This window comes from Aptenodytes forsteri, unplaced genomic scaffold (genome assembly GCF_000699145.1).
Source record: "Aptenodytes forsteri isolate BGI_AS27 unplaced genomic scaffold, ASM69914v1 Scaffold61, whole genome shotgun sequence".
NCBI classification, from domain to species: domain Eukaryota; kingdom Metazoa; phylum Chordata; class Aves; order Sphenisciformes; family Spheniscidae; genus Aptenodytes; species Aptenodytes forsteri.
The window spans coordinates 2,839,975-2,857,580 of record NW_008794443.1 but is presented as its reverse complement, the minus strand read 5'-3'; the positions used below and the strand labels follow the sequence as shown (position 1 = coordinate 2,857,580).

At 40.2% G+C, this 17,606-nt stretch overlaps 1 protein-coding gene across 2 annotated transcripts in view; it reads right to left on the bottom strand.

The window, feature by feature from the left end:
* The window catches only part of MTOR (mechanistic target of rapamycin), a 68,152-nt gene that overhangs the window by 23,846 nt on the left and 26,700 nt on the right, over positions 1-17,606 (bottom strand). For both annotated transcript variants that reach the window (XM_019474759.1, XM_009289624.2), the window contains 5 exons: positions 7,368-7,443; positions 5,267-5,406; positions 2,614-2,714; positions 1,618-1,733; positions 196-273 (listed from right to left, as the gene is read on the bottom strand). In XM_019474759.1, coding sequence (XP_019330304.1) covers positions 196-273; positions 1,618-1,733; positions 2,614-2,714; positions 5,267-5,406; positions 7,368-7,443 — 511 coding nt within the window. The remainder of the gene's footprint in view (positions 1-195; positions 274-1,617; positions 1,734-2,613; positions 2,715-5,266; positions 5,407-7,367; positions 7,444-17,606) is intronic.

Below are 17,606 nucleotides of genomic sequence, written 5' to 3'. Positions count from 1 at the left end.
AGCTCACTTCACTGTTTAATTTGTCCCAAAGTTGCTCCTATAAAGTTGTATTTCTCATTTGACAAGAGCCATTTAGCTTGTGGGCCTACACAGGTCTTACGTTTGATACAAGCACTATTCAGAAGTTTTATGCAACTTCTAGAGACAGTCTGAAGCAGCAATGAGGAGAACGAAGGCTGAAAGTTAGACACTTACCCCATAGGCTCGACTGTAGCTCTCTCCTGCCATGGCAGTCAGCTCAGCATCTAGCAGATCTCTGGCTTTGTCAATGCACTGAAATAGAACAAGATATTGGGGCAAAGCTGGTATGTTTTATCTAGAGTCAACTGTTGGAACTGCTATTCATCTGTTCCATCTCATGAACAAAGCTGGCATTGTTTCCATTCTCCAACAAGAACCAGGAAAGGATGTTATCAATAGAAAGAATTGACAGGAAAACAGTCTCCAGCAGCAGGTATAGGGGAAGTCAAGGGGGCTTCATTTATCACCTGCACAGTCTGAAGTTTGTCTTTCTACCAAATCAAAGTTTACAATGACAGTAGCATTAGAAATACTGCAGAGATCATAATTAATAACATTTATAGAGGAAAAGAGAAGTTCACATTTTAGTGCAAGAGAGTCAGTTACAAAAAAGCTTCAAGAAATGTCTCTTGATAATATACAATGACAGAAAATAGCTTTCACTGTTTTACGTAACCCAACAGGTTTTTATGAATTTTACAGGACAGCAAATTCCATTTCTCTTCCTCCAACTAAGACATGCTCTTCAAGCATGAAATAAATCCTGCTCTGGTTCCAGTCATTATATAATCTCTCATGTATAGTTTTTCCTGTTCAAAATCTTAAAGGTTAATCACAAACTCTACCCCTTTGAATGCCTGGCTAATTTTACTGTGCACATGACCCAAAAAATCTATGTACGGGTTTTGATAGAGCAGACTGAATTACTCCTTTATCTAAGTTGGCAAGCCAGCACAGAATTCTGAGAAATGGTACTTGAGCTTCCTTGGAAAGTAAACAACATGCTTTACATCTACAGAGGGTAAAAAGTTGCTCTGCAAATCTCTGTGACAAATAAGCATACCAATATGGCTCATTCCTTGCCTTGATTTCTCATCTCAATCTAAGATTTAAGATTTATCACTGCTACCAGAAAAATTAGAGGAAAAGTTCTGGTACATGATATATATGAGCACTTCACTGAAAAAGCTGCAGACAGAGGTGCACAGAACACCCATGAAGAATCTTGTGTGTGTCTTATGCCATGAATGCCTTTTATCAAGCAGTGCCTTGTAGAATGGAACCTCTGCTGAGATAATCCTTGCGCACTGTCTGTCTAGAAAACAGACATAAAAGTAAAGAAGCCTAAGAATGACTAAGACATTCTTACTCTCTACAGCACTGGACCACTACTATCTGTACATATATTCACTGCTGTGTTTCTGGAAATACAAGAAAAGCTCAATCACCAAGATCTAATACATCAATGGAAAAAAGGTTACTGGGCAATTCAGAAATTATAGTCAACTGCTTTAAAACAGCATGTCTTTCCATGCAGCAATATAGCCTAGTTCATCTTAAACTAGGTTTTGGGAAGCCAACAAGGAAGATCATTACCTGCTGAGCCAGTGAGAAAAGGTCCTGATGAAGAGCCAGTACAGCCCTGTAGAAAGCACCATCATGGGTGTCCCTCGGGATCATGCAGGTATATTCTTCCATGCTATCCCACTGACCTGCAGAGACACAGATATCCTCAGTAATACAACAGCCTTCTCTGCAAGATAAGAACAGAACTATGCTACAGTGCTTAGACATCAGCAACTAGGCCTGAATGCTGTGTGGTACTTCTACATTTAAGTCAGCTCTCCAACAGCTTGTCTTTGGCAGGGACAGTCTGTGTTATATACAGAAACTGTATATATATACACACACACATACACAGAAGAGTTATAGACAAGCAAAAACTTAGGCATTTTTCTTCTAGGCCAATTGTTATCCTCATAGAAAAGGTTTTTGCATTCCTTGTGATGAAAGAGTTGAAATGCTGACATTTCCAGAACATTTGAATGAATTAGTGTCCTACAAAGCAAAAGATTAATTTTTCTCAGCAAAGGCTGGAAGACAGTAAGTGATTTATAAGCTTCTCTAGTAAATAACCGGCTATCAGGATAACCGATATTTGGACCATTTACAGATTTATTCCACTTAAGATTGTCTACTCAGCAGATGCAACCTATCAAAATGCTCAACAGATATTGTTCTATTTTGTAAATAAAAGTCTGCCACAAATCTGAGAAATTCCATTAATCTCATTTCAAGTCTGAGCTATGTTCAATGTAAAACTAAGTAAAAGGGACCAGTTAAGCAACCGATTATCTGCTCAGACCAGTAAGGCAGTCTCTTTGATACTTGAGACCACACTGGGAGACCTTATGTAAATGTAGGTTTTCCAAAGGTCTTCAGCGTTGAATGACACTTACTTCATATCCCAACGTAAATAATTTTGTTCTTTGATTTTGCTGTTTCTTATGTTTTGTAATTCTGAAGTAAGTTAAAACTACCCGTGCTTCCACATTGTGGGTTGTCATACACTACCACACAAGGATACATTACCTAGACCCCAGGCAGCAGCAGCAGCCATCCTAGCCATCTTAGCTTGAGTTTCATCATTGACCTGCGTCCACTTTTCACAGCATTGCTGGTGGAGCTGCCCCCTAAGAAGAAGCCACAATTTCTGATCAGTGAAAAGCCTCTTCTAAGAATTCCGCCTTGTTAAATGACTTTCCACAGATAAGATAACCAGCCCCATCGTTCTTTTTATATAGAGTGGAGAATAGGATTCTTCTCTTCTGGCCAACTCAGACACGCTAGTCTGATAACAAATACCCTATCATCAGAAAATAATTTAAAGGTACACTATGCTTTGAAAACACAAATCCAGACAAAAGTTTGTATTTGTTCCTCAGCGGTTAGTAATGCCTACTTTATGAACTGAACTGTCAACTCCAGTCTACAAATACAGAAAAAAACCCCATTCCCGAGAAAAAAAACAAACCACCACCAAACAAGGGATGCTTAAAGTTTTTTGCAAGCGTCAGTACAAGGAACATATGATCTGAATAGCTTGTGCATGGCTCCTGCTATCAAACATTTTGGATAAACACATCATCAAGTTTGAAGACAGAGGCTAGAGAATCAATGCTGCTGTAACCTAGCATGAAGACTTGTTATAGCACGATCTCAGAGGGGATCTGAATCTTTCATCTCCAGTGGAGAGGAAGCATCAGGATTTCTTTTAAATCAACTGTGAATGCTCCATTAATCAAACCAATTAATGTAGGTGTTGCAGATCCAGAATTTATCAGGCTGGATACTCTGTAGCAGTGGAATAGCTTCCAACTGTGAGGGAGGCCAACTTGCCTTCTCTACTGTCATCCTCTCCCCTCCCGAAAAGGAAGATGAGTTAGTCAAACAGAACCAATGGGCTGCCACAGGCAAGATAGTCTTTCTGATAGCTTAATGGCCCAGGAGAAAATACCAAAATAAAACAAATGAAAAACCAAGCCAAACCTAGCAACAGCAGTAAATCAGGACCTCACAGATGCTAATAAAGGCGTATGGCTCTTGCAGACATAACTACATCAGGAGACAAAAGGCTAAGAATATTTTGGCTGTACTTTCAAAACATCACTGCACAGAGTACTGAAATAATGATGCTGTGTAGTATCAGTTCTAGATTAACTGTCATATTCTGCCAAGCAGACTCCAGCAGCACAAATAGTCAAGTTGAACACTACTGAAGAATATCAGCAGCCAAACCATGGAATCCTTAGTCTCAGGATGATGTCTCTATAGTCAGTTGCAAGGTAGGAGACAGCACTTTGCAAAGGCACTTCTGAATTGTAAAAAATATCTGCATAGAGACAGAGTGCAGTTCCACAACAGGAAACACACAGATCTTTGTGAGATTGTGATTGCTGTCATCACTACAGACTATCAATAGATGCACAATATCTAGCTCCAACAGAAGAAAAGTGTCCTTTTGTAATATATTTGTCACCGATATGTGAAGAAGCAGGAGGTTCAGAGAGGACACTTCACACAAATACATGTCCTGCAGGAGGGAGAAATTCCGTAAATCCCTGGTGGGAACTGCCTACTCCTAGAAAAGATGATTGAGAAACGCTCAGTAAGAGGATCTGTTTTTCCTACTGAAAAAGCTATGCCCAATATGCCTCACCCTCATCTAGAAATAAAAAGGGCAGAAAAATGCTGTCAGAATCAGGTTTCTCAAACAGCTGTTTCTCTAACAGTAAAATGACTTTAGTGAAGAGGAATCTCCTTACTGTGTGCCATCCCATGGGTTCATGTCAGGACCCATCAGGAGAGAGCTCTAGTGACATGAAAAGTTCAGTAGAAAGGTGGAACCTGGACCAAATCACATATGCCCCTGGGTAGAACTGCATGCTACAGTGCACAGGATGCCTTCTCCAATTATCTTCTTTGAAGTGAACAGGGAGAAAAAACAGAAGCCCCCAATTAACTAGCAAGCTATAAGTCACTACCAGCCCCCCCTCTCACAAAAAATGACTCTGATCAGTTACATGTTGACAACGCACATTTAACATAGGGTTTGAAATACCAAATGTCCACAAAGACAATGCTTAATGAATGCTAAAAAAAGGTAATAATGAAAAACTCAGCCATCTACAAGATGGGCAAAAGGGTTTTAAAGTGAGAGTAATTTATTTGGCATAATCTTACCAGGTGACTATGAGGAAGCAGACAATTTCACTAACAGTTGTGCAAAAGACCATGCTTTCTGGATAGGCATAGGTCTGACCATGAATAAATACAGAAATCTCATGTTTTAATCAGAGTTTAAAAAGGAGGGCCACAATGAACTCCTTTTATAATTGTTTTTGACAAATGCTGCCCAGTTAATGTTTCCTGAGAGGTCCCTTCTATTTACAATTTCTTTCTCTGTTACAAATGGGATTGATCTGATCATAAGACTGCAGATTCTCTTTCAGAGAGACCTTAACTTATCAGATGGCCCATCCCAAAAGGCTTAGAGATGTTATTACCAATTCTGACTTCAATGAACAAAGGGAGAAGTCACTGGAAATACTTAAACTATTAAGTAAGCAAGACTAAATAGGAATTCAGGCAAAAAACTTTCACCTGGATGACAGCATGCAGAGAAGAGTTAGGCACCATTTTTAAAGGTGCCATTTTCCTCAGTCTTCAGGCATTCCCCTCTTACCATTCACCAAGTGCTTCCAAGCAACGCATCCGTCCTAGCATCAGCTCAGGATCGTCTTTGTTGGTATCCATCTTCTTGTCATAGGCCACCAGAGCATCTTCCCATTCATGAAGCTTTTCATACCAGGTAGCTTGAATTTCCTAAGGGGTGGGGCAGGGGGGAAATCGGAATAAATAGGAGGATTAATATTCACCATTCTATATTAACTACCGCAGCTTTTTCTGAAAAATTCTGTGTCTATGGTGGTCACTTAGTCCTTTTTTCATTCTAAATATCCTCATGGACTTCTACGATACAGAGAAAAGCCTTGAGCTAGCGTGAAAACAGGAACCCCGAGTATCGCTTAACCTGCACAGAAATGAATTCAGGTTTACCAGAGGGATCAATCCAACATCATCCCCCTATTCAGTGCCACTGAAATACTAGCTGGTGCTTTTCTTTTTGGAGAGGGGGAGTGAGTGGAATAGGAAAAAGGGTAAACCTATAAAATATTCCACTTCCCATTGTTGCACATGATTGCATTTAAACAAGAACAGCAGTCCTGTGTTCAGGAATGGAGTGACTAACTGGAAAAAATAAAAACCCCAAACCCAAAAAGCACACTGTGCGTCTGGCTACTGTTAGGCCATTTTTTAATACAGCAGGTAGTATGATGTTGGGGTCTAATCATAGCCCTCACAAGGAAAGGCTGCGGTTTGTAACAAAGACTTTAAAAGTAAGCCAAGCAGTGATCCTTATCAGCTGCACAAACTTTTCTTCAGTCTTTGTTTCTAGATTTTGTTTCTAATTTTCAAGAAATAAAATGCCTTAATATTTTTTCCATACTCATCTCTGCCAATGTTTTTCTGCTTAGTCCTTGGCAGCTTATGTCTTGACATAGGCTGCAAAATAGATTCTTTTCCCAGCCCTGTGGGCAGGGTCAGTATAAACCACCCTCTGCATGCCAGGTGTTTCACTTTGGATGTTTGTATACCAGCCCTTTAACTTCTGAGCTCAGTCATAATATTTCAAGTAAGTTCCTGAAAGTAGAGCTCACAGCTCCTCTTAATTTCTATTCACTGCCTATTCTGGCAAACCCTGTGTTTTGAACTACATTTAGTGCTAGAACTACATTACTGCTAAAGAGTGAGGTCAGAATTAGGTTAACATAGAGCTTTGCTCAATCCACCCAAGGAATCATAAGAAGCTGCAAAGATGTTCTAAAGTCCTTACTTCTCCCAGAAAGGACTTCTTTTCCAGCCTAGGTCAAAACCACACATAATCCTACACCAGAAGAATTCCACCATTTTGTGCTTATACCTGTTCCCACTTTCTAGTGGTTCCTAATGAAAGGAACTGTCCAGGGCTGTCTTCCTTCTCCCAATCACCCTAAGGCACTGCAAGAATTATCACTGCAAAATCATCTTTTTAACAGAGTAGAATTAGCAGGAAAGCATAGATGCTTTAGTCCCTGAACACAAATTAAATGCTTATAAAAAAAGAAAGAAAAAAAGGTAAGTCATGCAGAAAAAGACACAGAACAAATACAGAATGGGGTTATTTTATTCCTGTGATCAGTCGAAATTGTAAGGGACTGGCTAATCTGCTACTCTAAATAATATCTGTGAACTCTGTGACAGATTCACATGCCTCCTGGATGAGAGAAGCTAGAGGCACAACTTCCATTAAATCCTCACCTGGAAGGCATTGATGCAGTTTCTCAAAAACCCTCAAGCATTTAAAGCTTAGAACAGAAACTTAATCCCTCCCTTCCCAGCTTCTTGTAAATAAAATGACTTATTTTGTCAAGTTGCTAGTTCCCCACAGCTGCATCTAGTGTCAGCGATAGCTGCTAAATTCTCCTCCAAATCATGTTCTTGCAGCCTTCCCCAGCTATCTAACCTGTACGCAGTGTTTGCTAGTATACAGCTAAGTACACAGTATATATCCCCATAGGCACTAAGGCACCTTCAGTATGAACGAGGCAATATTATAAGTGGGGATAGAGCCTCAACGTGATTGATTGAAAAAAACACGCCACCACACACACACACAAACACCCACCCTACAAAAGCCATGAAAACATAAGACATGAAGAAGAGACTTATCCAGCAGGACTCACCAGCTCCCCAAAGTGCTTCATGGCATATTCCAGTACCCCAGCAGCTGCTTCTGGCTGTTGCAGTTTATTGTTAATGCTGAAAAGGTAGGAAAAGAAAGACCATTTAACACAGTTGGCAATTATTAGGGGCTGGTATGAGCTTCTGCTTGATAATACCAAGCTCTATCATTTAGAAATACCAGTGGAACGCCCTCCTTTTTCTTTAAAACTTTCAAGTGAATGATTAGACTACCTAAGACACACGACTACATATTTGCAAAACAATAGGTGCATGCATCTTCTCTGCACATATTCTCAAGACTTGTTACACGAAAGAGTGATTGTAGATGATTATAAATTCTAAATAGCAGCCTGCATAGAGAGAATAGCTGCCAATAGTTTGAAAGGCATAATTTCTGAAACAGCTGCACTTATTAAGAGCTTTACAGTACTGATTTTTTTTCCCCTTTCTCTTAAACAGACCACCAACTCCTTTAAAAATCAGAGTAGTGATTTTAATGCTCCAGGAAATAATCTACATCATTAGAATGGTTGACAAATGTCACCAGGAACACACCTGCTGACTTCACAAAAAGCTTGCAACCTTACTTTCAGTTTCACGTTTCATATAATGCCTCTGCACTGGTACCAACCAGTACAATTCCCCTTTCTCTTAAACAGACCACCAACTCCTTTAAAAATCAGAGTAGTGATTTTAATGCTCCAGGAAATAATCTACATCATTAGAATGGTTGACAAATGTCACCAGGAACACACCTGCTGACTTCACAAAAAGCTTGCAACCTTACTTTCAGTTTCACGTTTCATATAATGCCTCTGCACTGGTACCAACCAGTACTGGTGCTGCTCTTTCGCTGGTTTTCAAGAATGTCAGAAACTCCTGCCATCACAACCAGTCCTCATTCTGTACCAGTGAGGCACCTTGCTTTGCAAGGGCAGCTGAATTTTGTGAAGCACAAGCAAATAGACTACTCGTGAGCCTGGTTCTCCAGTTCAGCAACATGATGTACAGCTATCCTCTTAAATCATTTCTATTTCACATTGGTTTTCTGATCTTACTATCAGAAATGGCTCTGTCTGCACATTGGTGCTTGGTGATCAGCGCTTTTGCTAAACCCCAATTTAATGAGGAAATAAACCTTTTATGAAGCTCCTGCTATTTTATAAAGCTTATTTATGAACAGTCTCTGGCTCATTGCTCTCCTCTTTCCCTAGTGGCACTGGAGAACAAGAAGTGCAAGTGTTTCAAAGCAATGTCACAACACCTGAGCACGCTACAACACACCCTACAGTCCAATATTAATACTAGTTAACATTTGGAATGGAAACAGCATAACATAACAAAACAAAGCATGTCAACTGAGAGCAATGCAAAGAGACTTTCAACAGTCTTTGAATACACTGCTGCAGATGTAGGCAGCTTTCAGAAATGTCCCTTCTTGCCTGCTATCATCAAAACGATCACATATTTTCCCCCCCTATGAGAGGCCTGTTGATCAGTAAGAGACAAGGAAATCTACAGTATTAAAGGGAGTACTCTGAACAGACAAAAGAGGGGAAATTTTCAAGTAAGTGCTATATTTCTTCTGTCTGTGGAAGTTTCCTTTCCTGACAACTAAAGAACCAAGCTCCTAGACACACTCTGGATATCTGGGAAGGTCAAGTAAAATACTCTTGGAAATAGGACCTCAGAACGGCTTGAGCTCAAATCAGATTTAGTCAGGCTAAGAATGCACCATAATCACAGTTCAAGACGACAGGCACCCAACAATGGGAAGGCACTTGAAAAATACCCGTGCCTTTTTTTAGCAAGATAGTCAAAGAACATACTACCTCCACGCTTCCCAAGGGAAAGCTAGGCAGCAGTGCCTCATAAAAGTGATAAATGGCTGTCACATTTCATATCCTGATGGTTTAAAGAGCCACTGGCAGACACATCACTTCCAGCATGTCAGACAGTTAATTACTTCCAACTTATCTTTCTTGTCAATGCTTCCTGACAAAATTGGCCGTTATCTTTTATTCTTTAACAATTAGCACTGCTCTTTTGCTGATGCTCCCTGGTGCACTCAATTACGCCTTTTTTGTTTCGTACTTTCTTGGCTGTCCAAAGTAGAATCAAAAGTTTCAAAGCTGTCTATGGTTAGGTTTAAGCAAAGGGAGGGGAAAGAAGGGAAGGGGAAGGACACAGACTTTGATTTAAAAGAATACACAGCAGTAGATATAATACTGTGTTGTCATAATTAATTATAAATTACTCTCTTGTAACAAATGATCTAGCGCACACAGCGAGTAAAGATAGGTAATTCTGTGGACTAGGATAAGCCACTGACTGGGAAATCTCCTGTCAATTATTTCATGTTTTGATGTACCACATTAAAATAGTGTATACACAAAATGGGGGGGGAGGGGGGAGCAACAACATTCACTGCTTTGGCAGAAATGGACCTAAACACAGAGAAGTACAACTGTCAGGAAGAGTACAAAAATCCCTCCAAAGCAAGACTCATTCATCAAAGTGGGCTTTATTAATACGGCTGAACATTCACTGACTTATTTCTTCAGAGTAATAAAACCTTTGTAATCAGTGCATCGTTTTGCTATTCAGTTTTACAGGCTAAGGGAAACACAGTTGTGTGTGGATTAAGTTCTTGTGTTTTGCAGGTTTTTTGTTGGTTTTGAAAGACCTTGGATTTCTGCTTTTTCTCATCTGCTGGATTTGGTGTGCTCTGAGTGTTGGAAGTCTATTGACAGTTCCCAAAAATCACCAGTACCACAGCTGACTGGAATGTGTTTTCAACAGACCCACAACTCTCTGTGTACAAGTCCTCTGAGGGTGGGCCTGCAGATTGTACTTCTCTTGGAAAAGCATTTCCACATGGAGTCCTGTTAACACATTCAAAATACATGTTTAGAAATCATGGCATTCTGTGCTTCCCTACCCTTTCACCTTCCTACCATTAAGGCCTTGCCTTTCGCCCTGCAGATCTGATGAGGTCTGCGCTCAAGCAGAATCTTCTTAAATTTTGTAACACTCTTAAAGCACTACAGAGCTGTTTTCTAGTTATCGTGCTGGAGACTGGACAGAATGAACAACACTACAGAAAAGCATCCAGGCACACAGAAGAGGCCCCGAAGGGCTAATATTCCAGCCAGGCAGAGTTGCCAAGGGGGTTTAGTCACAGTATTGCTGCTGGAAATCACGGCAGTTTACCGGATTAGAATCAGGGGAATAGATTTCTCCTTGTATCTGGAAAAAGATAACTACAAGATCTTTCTGGATTAAAGAAGAAGGTGGGAAAACATCTCTCAAGATAGAAACAATGCTGCTGGCTAACTCAGAAGACAGTAACTTAAGTCTTTATTTACTGGGTGGTGTCCTTGCAGTTGTTCCTAATTCAGGATAATATGAAGTTTAATATTAAGGTGAAGATCAATTGTTCTCCATATCCACTGAGGGTAGAACATATTAATCTGTTAATTTTTGTTTAGAAGCTAGAAAAAAGCCACCGCTACCACCTACTTTACTTGAAGGCTCATCAGCAGGCTGTAAAAGACTACTACTGTACCTCCTTACCTGGAAGTTTTTAGGTATAGGTTTGGTAAGCCATAGATTACATGTCATCTTTCAGGAAAGGCCTAAGTATTCAGCTATGCTGCCTGGTATGGACTGGCAGAATCTTCCCATATTAATGCTCAAGTGAAATATTTCAAAATTATGTATTTTAAATGCCACATGTACATACCTAAAATCTTCTCAAACTATTTTAAGACAGAGCTGTCCTTATGTTTGCAGGTAGACTATTAAAATGGGAGACCCCAGAAACAACAAGATTGCATAAGTCATATCAACAAGATTTTGATATAGTTTGACCTAATGTACTAATTTCACTGTTTAATACCCACCATTTGATTTCACATTTTATGCAATCAAAGTGATTAGAAGAAACAAAAAACCAACATTAAGATCCTTATACTTTCCTTCAAAATGAGGATTAATTAGTCGCAAAACTGATTTTCATCAATGAAGTTTTATATGAGTTTGGCTCACCTGGACTCACTGCGTAATTACATAATGCAGCACTGTAGAATTAAAATTGATGTCAATCACAATAACAAAAGCATTAATTCCTATATTCCAAGTGCACAATCTTCAGCAGCTGTAAGGGGCAGCTGGATAAGGATATGAGACTGGCACAGAAAGCTTTGTAAGAAGACAGTTAAATCCAAGATTATAGATAGTTTTTCCCCCCTGTTTATTAATATCTGTACTGTAGCCAGGATAACATCCAATCCTCCTGTTCAATCCTAACCTATTGGCAGCACTTGATCGTGATGAGTGGGATATTAAAATGTGAAAAGCCTTCTAATGAAAAAAATTTTGTAGGGATGGAATGACATAGTAATTGGAAAGAGTGACTACCCTTGGCAAAGTCCCTGATATAAAAATCTTGGGCAAAAAAATCTTAAATCTTTGAATTTTATTAGTAGTGAAAGGTTACATAAACCTACTGTTTGATTATTAAGATATCAAATAAAAATGTAAGTCTTAGATGTGCAAAGGACTAAAATGTAGCACACTGAGCTAGAATCACAAAAAAGAACACTATTTAAGAGAAATATACACCTATTGCTTGTATATTATAAAGGCTATTTAAACAGAAACCAGACATGAAGTGGGAATGAAAAACAACTTTACTGTCTTCAGCAGGAAGAGCACTCAAATGATGGACTTTTCTCTTCCACAAACCCCAGGCATAAATGTGTAATGTTTACTAGAAATATTCTCTTTTATACAGTCCTGGAGCTTTCCAGTCTTCCATTATCTTTGAGGGTCTCTAACAATATTCTCTGTCTCTCACAATATATATATAATTTCCAAGAACTCAGAAGTAAGAGACTGGACCTTTCCCTACCTTTCCATAAAAACGAAAAACTGCCTTTTAACAAACTCTTTTCAGGAGGTCCCAAGCCTATCTGTGAGGGAACACACACATTTCCTATTGCCAGAAAGCATCTCAAAACTTGGTAGAGAAACCTTATTTTTGCAATAAAGCAGCTTGTGTTCAAACTCTAGGCAAGAAGCCAAACTCTCCTTTTTTTTCGTCTCCCCAAGTTTGTTTAAAAAGCTGCTCTATGTGACAGATTTTACCAACCTAAGTCAAGCTTGTTTTTCCTTCTGAAGAAGTGCTGAGAGCTTGCTTCTGGGATTAGAAGTGGAAGGCACTGCTACTTTGTGGATACTTTGGGGAACAGATAATCCTCTGGCACCAGGAATTGGCTTTGTTGGCCAGTTTCCCCAATTCTACAGTTTATTTGTGTTCAGGCATCCCTGAGTCCTTGATTCAGCAAACCTCAGAAAACAACCAATTGCCCTCCAAACAACTCCAAAACCCAATGCATTTCCATCATGCCACTAAAAATTATTCCCATGCTGGGAACAAATACATTTGAGAAACCAATACCAGCAAAGAGCTGTTTTCAATAAACAGTTGTGATGATTGACTGCTTACAGGCCAGAGTAGCAGCCCCTCCAGCTTTTCACAGCAAGGGCGCACCACATTGCTCGCAGGCATCAAAATTGGCCAAATTCCCAATCTTGATATAAATGCTTGCAAATTAAATAAAAACATTCATGAGCTTTGAAAGGAAAAGCAGTGAAAACCATTACAATAAAATTCTTAGTCAGCCCTGCTGCTCAGGCTGCAAAAGGTTTTCTATCACCTGTTCCTTATTAACCAGATTCAGTGAAGGCAGAGAAGAAAAAAAATTGCCAGGGAAGATATTTAGCAGAAAAAAGGTGAAACACAGAGCCAGAGTCTTTGTGTATTGGTTATGCAAAGAAAGGATACATTAAATAAAAAAGAAATCATAAATGATTGTAGGTAGTATCAGTATTTTGTTTCTCATCAGGCTCTTTCAACTTGTTCCACCTGTTCCTATATAACTTCAGCGATTTACAATAATTATTTGTGGTAGACAACAATTTTATTTGACTTTACTAGGGATTTAGTCATTACTGTAAAACTACAGCAGAGTGAATGTTAGAACATTTATGAGCATCTCCAAAAGCCAGAGGTGAACAGTTTCACACTTCCTGGGAGGGGAAAGCAGTATTTCACAGAGCTTTGACTCCTGCGATCTGCCGGCAGAGAGCTGATGAGAGCCTTTGCCATCTCAGCAAGCACCAGGAATGCTAGATTCTAAGCATTTGCCGGATGCATATTAAGGGTTTTGCAATGACCAGCTACCAAATAAATAGCCACAGGGCACTGAGCTTTTCTTCTTGTCTCAGCTTCATACACACCTGCCAGAACAGCTTCCCAGAGAAGGCAGTAATTTAAACCCACCTCTCATTTAATCTGGCCCTCCAGGGACAAGAGCTATCTGGTTCTAAGCAAGTAATACTAATATACTTGAATTTGGTAACATCAACCGACATTATAAGCATAGGGTACATAATAACTACAACTATGTTTAGACTCAATTCTCCCAACCACTTCAAACCTACATTGTTAATGAAGTCAAAAAGGATTTGCCTCATGTTTTTGACTTTAGGATCTCATCTTTTTAGCTACTATGTTGCAGAATACTTCCACATACAAAATATAATGGAGGAAAACTAGGGCGATGGATTTCAGACCAAATGATAACTCCATTTCTCTTATCAGTATTGGGGGAAATGGGAAAATAGGATGTCCTGGTTCCGGCTGGGGTAGAGTTAATTTTCTTCCTAGTAGCTGGTACGGTGCTGTGTTTTGGATTTAGGATGAGAATAATGTGATAACACACTGATGTTTTAGTTGTTGCTGAGCAGTGCTTACACTAGTCAAGGACTTTTCAGCTTCTCATGCCCTGCCAGCGAGAAGCTGGGAGGGGGCACAGCCAGGACAGCTGCCCCAAACTGGCCAAAGGGACATTCCATACCATGTGACATCATGCTCAGTACATAAACTGGGGGGAGTTAGCCAGGGGGCGGTGACCGCTGCTCGGGGACTGGCTGGGCATCGGTCGGCAGGTGGTGAGCAATTGCATTGTGCATCACTTATTTTGTATATTCTTCTATCATCATTATTATTATTATTTCCCTTCCCTTTATGTCCTACTAAACTGTCTTTATCTCAACCCCACAAATTTTACTTCTCTTCCCCATCCCACTGGGGGCGGGGGAGTGAGCGAACAGCTGTGTGGTATTTAGCTGCCTGCCAGGTTAAACCACTACATAGGACTAGGACGCACTCAATAATCACAGAACTAGTTTCTCCCTAGCTATGCCCCAAACTATGCCTCTTTCCAAAATATAACAGGATCCTGAATTCAAGTTGTACGTACACCAGTACGTAACAGTGGAACAGTTTCCTACAGACTGTCAACTTCTACAGCTGATCTAATCTGGCAATGACTAGCATCAGTAGCTATTGCTGCCTAAGTGATTACACTCAGTTCTCCATGCAACAGGGAAAGATTCATCTTTCAAATACTCATAAGAAGTCAAATTCCATTAAGGCTAAGGTCTCTGCCAAGAGAGATCTGTCTGCCCAAATCTCTCTTAATGCTTCCTTAAAAGTAATGACAGACAGGAAGATTTGTACTCTTTTCCGTTCCTGTATAATATGTCTGTTGTCACCCCCTTAGACCGAACAAAGTGAGAAAAAGAATTATCTGTTTTAAAACAGGTAAATCAAAGTACGCAAAAGAAAGATGGCTTGCATTAGGATACACAAATCAGAGGCTGAACCCAAAATAAAACCCTGGCTGTTTCATTTCCAGTTTAATACTCCAGTTTAAATAGGGGATTTGGAGGCCTTTCCGCACTCTTTCGTAACGTCTATGTGCAACAGAGGGTTTGGCTGAATCCTGGATCTTTCCAAAATTTGTATCAAGAGGGAATGCATGGACCTACAAGTGGCTCCCCTCTTCCACATCTGTCCCGCATGATGTGAGTGTGTGTGAAATTCAGACTCTACAAGACAGATAGAAGAGTTATGGCGAGTGAGAGCAGCAGTAGAATGGATCAAAGTCCTATGTAACACAATGGGGATGTTAGCAGGGTGGCTTTTTGGGGGCAGAGAAGCCAGAGTGTGGCCTGTACTATTCTTTGTTCCAACTTTGACAAAAACACATTTCTCATCACAGGAAGCCTGAGAAGAATTTGCCCCTGGGAATGACAGAAGCTCCAGCTGGAAGAGGGCTCAGACAGGATTAGAAGCAGAACAAAAAGGGCAGACTTTCATCCGTGTGCAGTGGCACTTTCTAGTCTGAAGTATAAAAGGCAATTTTGCTATGGAAGGTTTCTGGAATGTCCATGACAACACTGTGACTGAAGCCTACAGTCTGCTGCGGAGGTATCCTCAGTACTTTAATCAAATTGTACTTGCATATCTCCAGCAGTATCTCAGGCCACCAATACCACACAGTAGCCTTGCCAGCTGATACCACAGACTACAGTGGTTTCTGCCTGAAGTACAGCACAGAGGCAGTCACCCACAACGAAACTCAAGACGCTTATGCTGTCTGTTTGGAGATGTCTAATTCTGACCTCCTCCAAAAGATCCCCTCTTCCTCCTCTAAGAAAATTCAGGTTTATGAAACATCTGTATTCATATTCCACCCCTTCAGTGCTTTGATGCTTTCATCTTCCTAAATCTTTGCACCCTGTGGGGTCTCTCATTACTGTTCTGCAGAAAAACTATTACCCAGCTGTGGTGCAAATCAGAGGCAGAAACAAAGCATCTACCAACAAGCGTAACAAAGCTAAGGAGGAAGAGAAACTGTACCAACAAGAAATTGTGCTTCCTATTTCTCTGAAAGTGGATGTCAGATCAGCAAGGCTTTTCTAATCTTTTCTAATTAAGCAGAAATCCCACAGCCACTTTGGATCAGCAAAAGAAGTCTAGATGGGATAGCATGTCTCAGTTGGGTTTGTCCTTATTTTCTTTGTTAAAGGAGCAAGATTAGCTTTCTTTTGTTTTCTTGGACACCAAGAAGCTTTAATGGCATTTACCCCAGGAACAGATACATGAGCCTTTTACTCCTTCATGTGCATCTTATCTCTGCCAGTTATCACAACCAGAAACTTTGCAGGAAGATGCAAGAACCCACATGTCAGGCAATTACAGAGCAGCTGGCCTGTGGAGAAACAACTTATCCGTAAGGATCTAGAACAAAAGTTGCAGACCTTTTGCAAAAGACTGCACCATCGCTGAAACAGTTCTACTTGGAGATCAAACAGCTATAATCAGCTTTTGAACTGTTAAAAGATATAGAAGAGGAGACTGGAAATCACTATCTCAGCCAGCTGATACTTGACCTATACTCTGAATGTCTAAAGATTTAAGATTTACTCTTAAACCTACGCTTCATGTAACTGTGGACATTTTAATTACCCATAGATTTTCCTCTCTTAAAATCCTGTTAATAAACTGGCCTCCATAATAGTGGAGTTAGACCAATCACATTGCCTGTAAAAAACCCACCTCTTATAAATTTTAAGTAGACTGTCTTTCAGCATTACTTAATGTCTTTTCACTTGTCCACTATGAGTAAACACAGGCATGGGTTTTGACTTACATACTTTGCAGACTTCTTTCCATCCCACCCTCAGATATCCCATCTCTACAAAGAACAGCACTGAATGCTACAAAACAAATAGTGCAGAAACACCAGAGTCCAGAGAGAGGAGGATTAGATGCTGACTGATGAATTTGCTAAAATATTATCTAAATTAAGAAACATTGCAAGCACAGAGTTACCCCCTACGACTTCTGGGGAATATATTAGTAGGACTTGTTGCAGCTAGGGCTGGCTACCTGCTAGGGAGTTACCTTCCTTGAACTTCTATAAACTCATCCTGTTTGGACAGCCTTTTCACATTCTGGACCTCTAATGCTGTTATGTTACTGAAGTGCCAGAACTAGTCACCAAGAGGGCTACAATCCAATAGGCAGTAATTGCTGGAAACTCTTCTCATTTCATAGCCCTCTCCCACACCCCTTCAAGACAGAACTGAGTGAAGTCTCTCCTGCTCTCCCCAACCTTTCTTGGCTGAAACCTGTTCCAATTTCACCCTGTAAACACCTGATATGAACAGATGAACTGGGAGGGGCCAGGAAGCTCTTCATAGCTTCAGGGGGGTGGAGGTAAACAGAAAAATAGTATATAAGATGCTTTGAGACAGACTTCCAAAGTGCATAGACTCTGACAGGAGGGGTCTGAAAAAAAGCTACTTCTTCAGGCTCC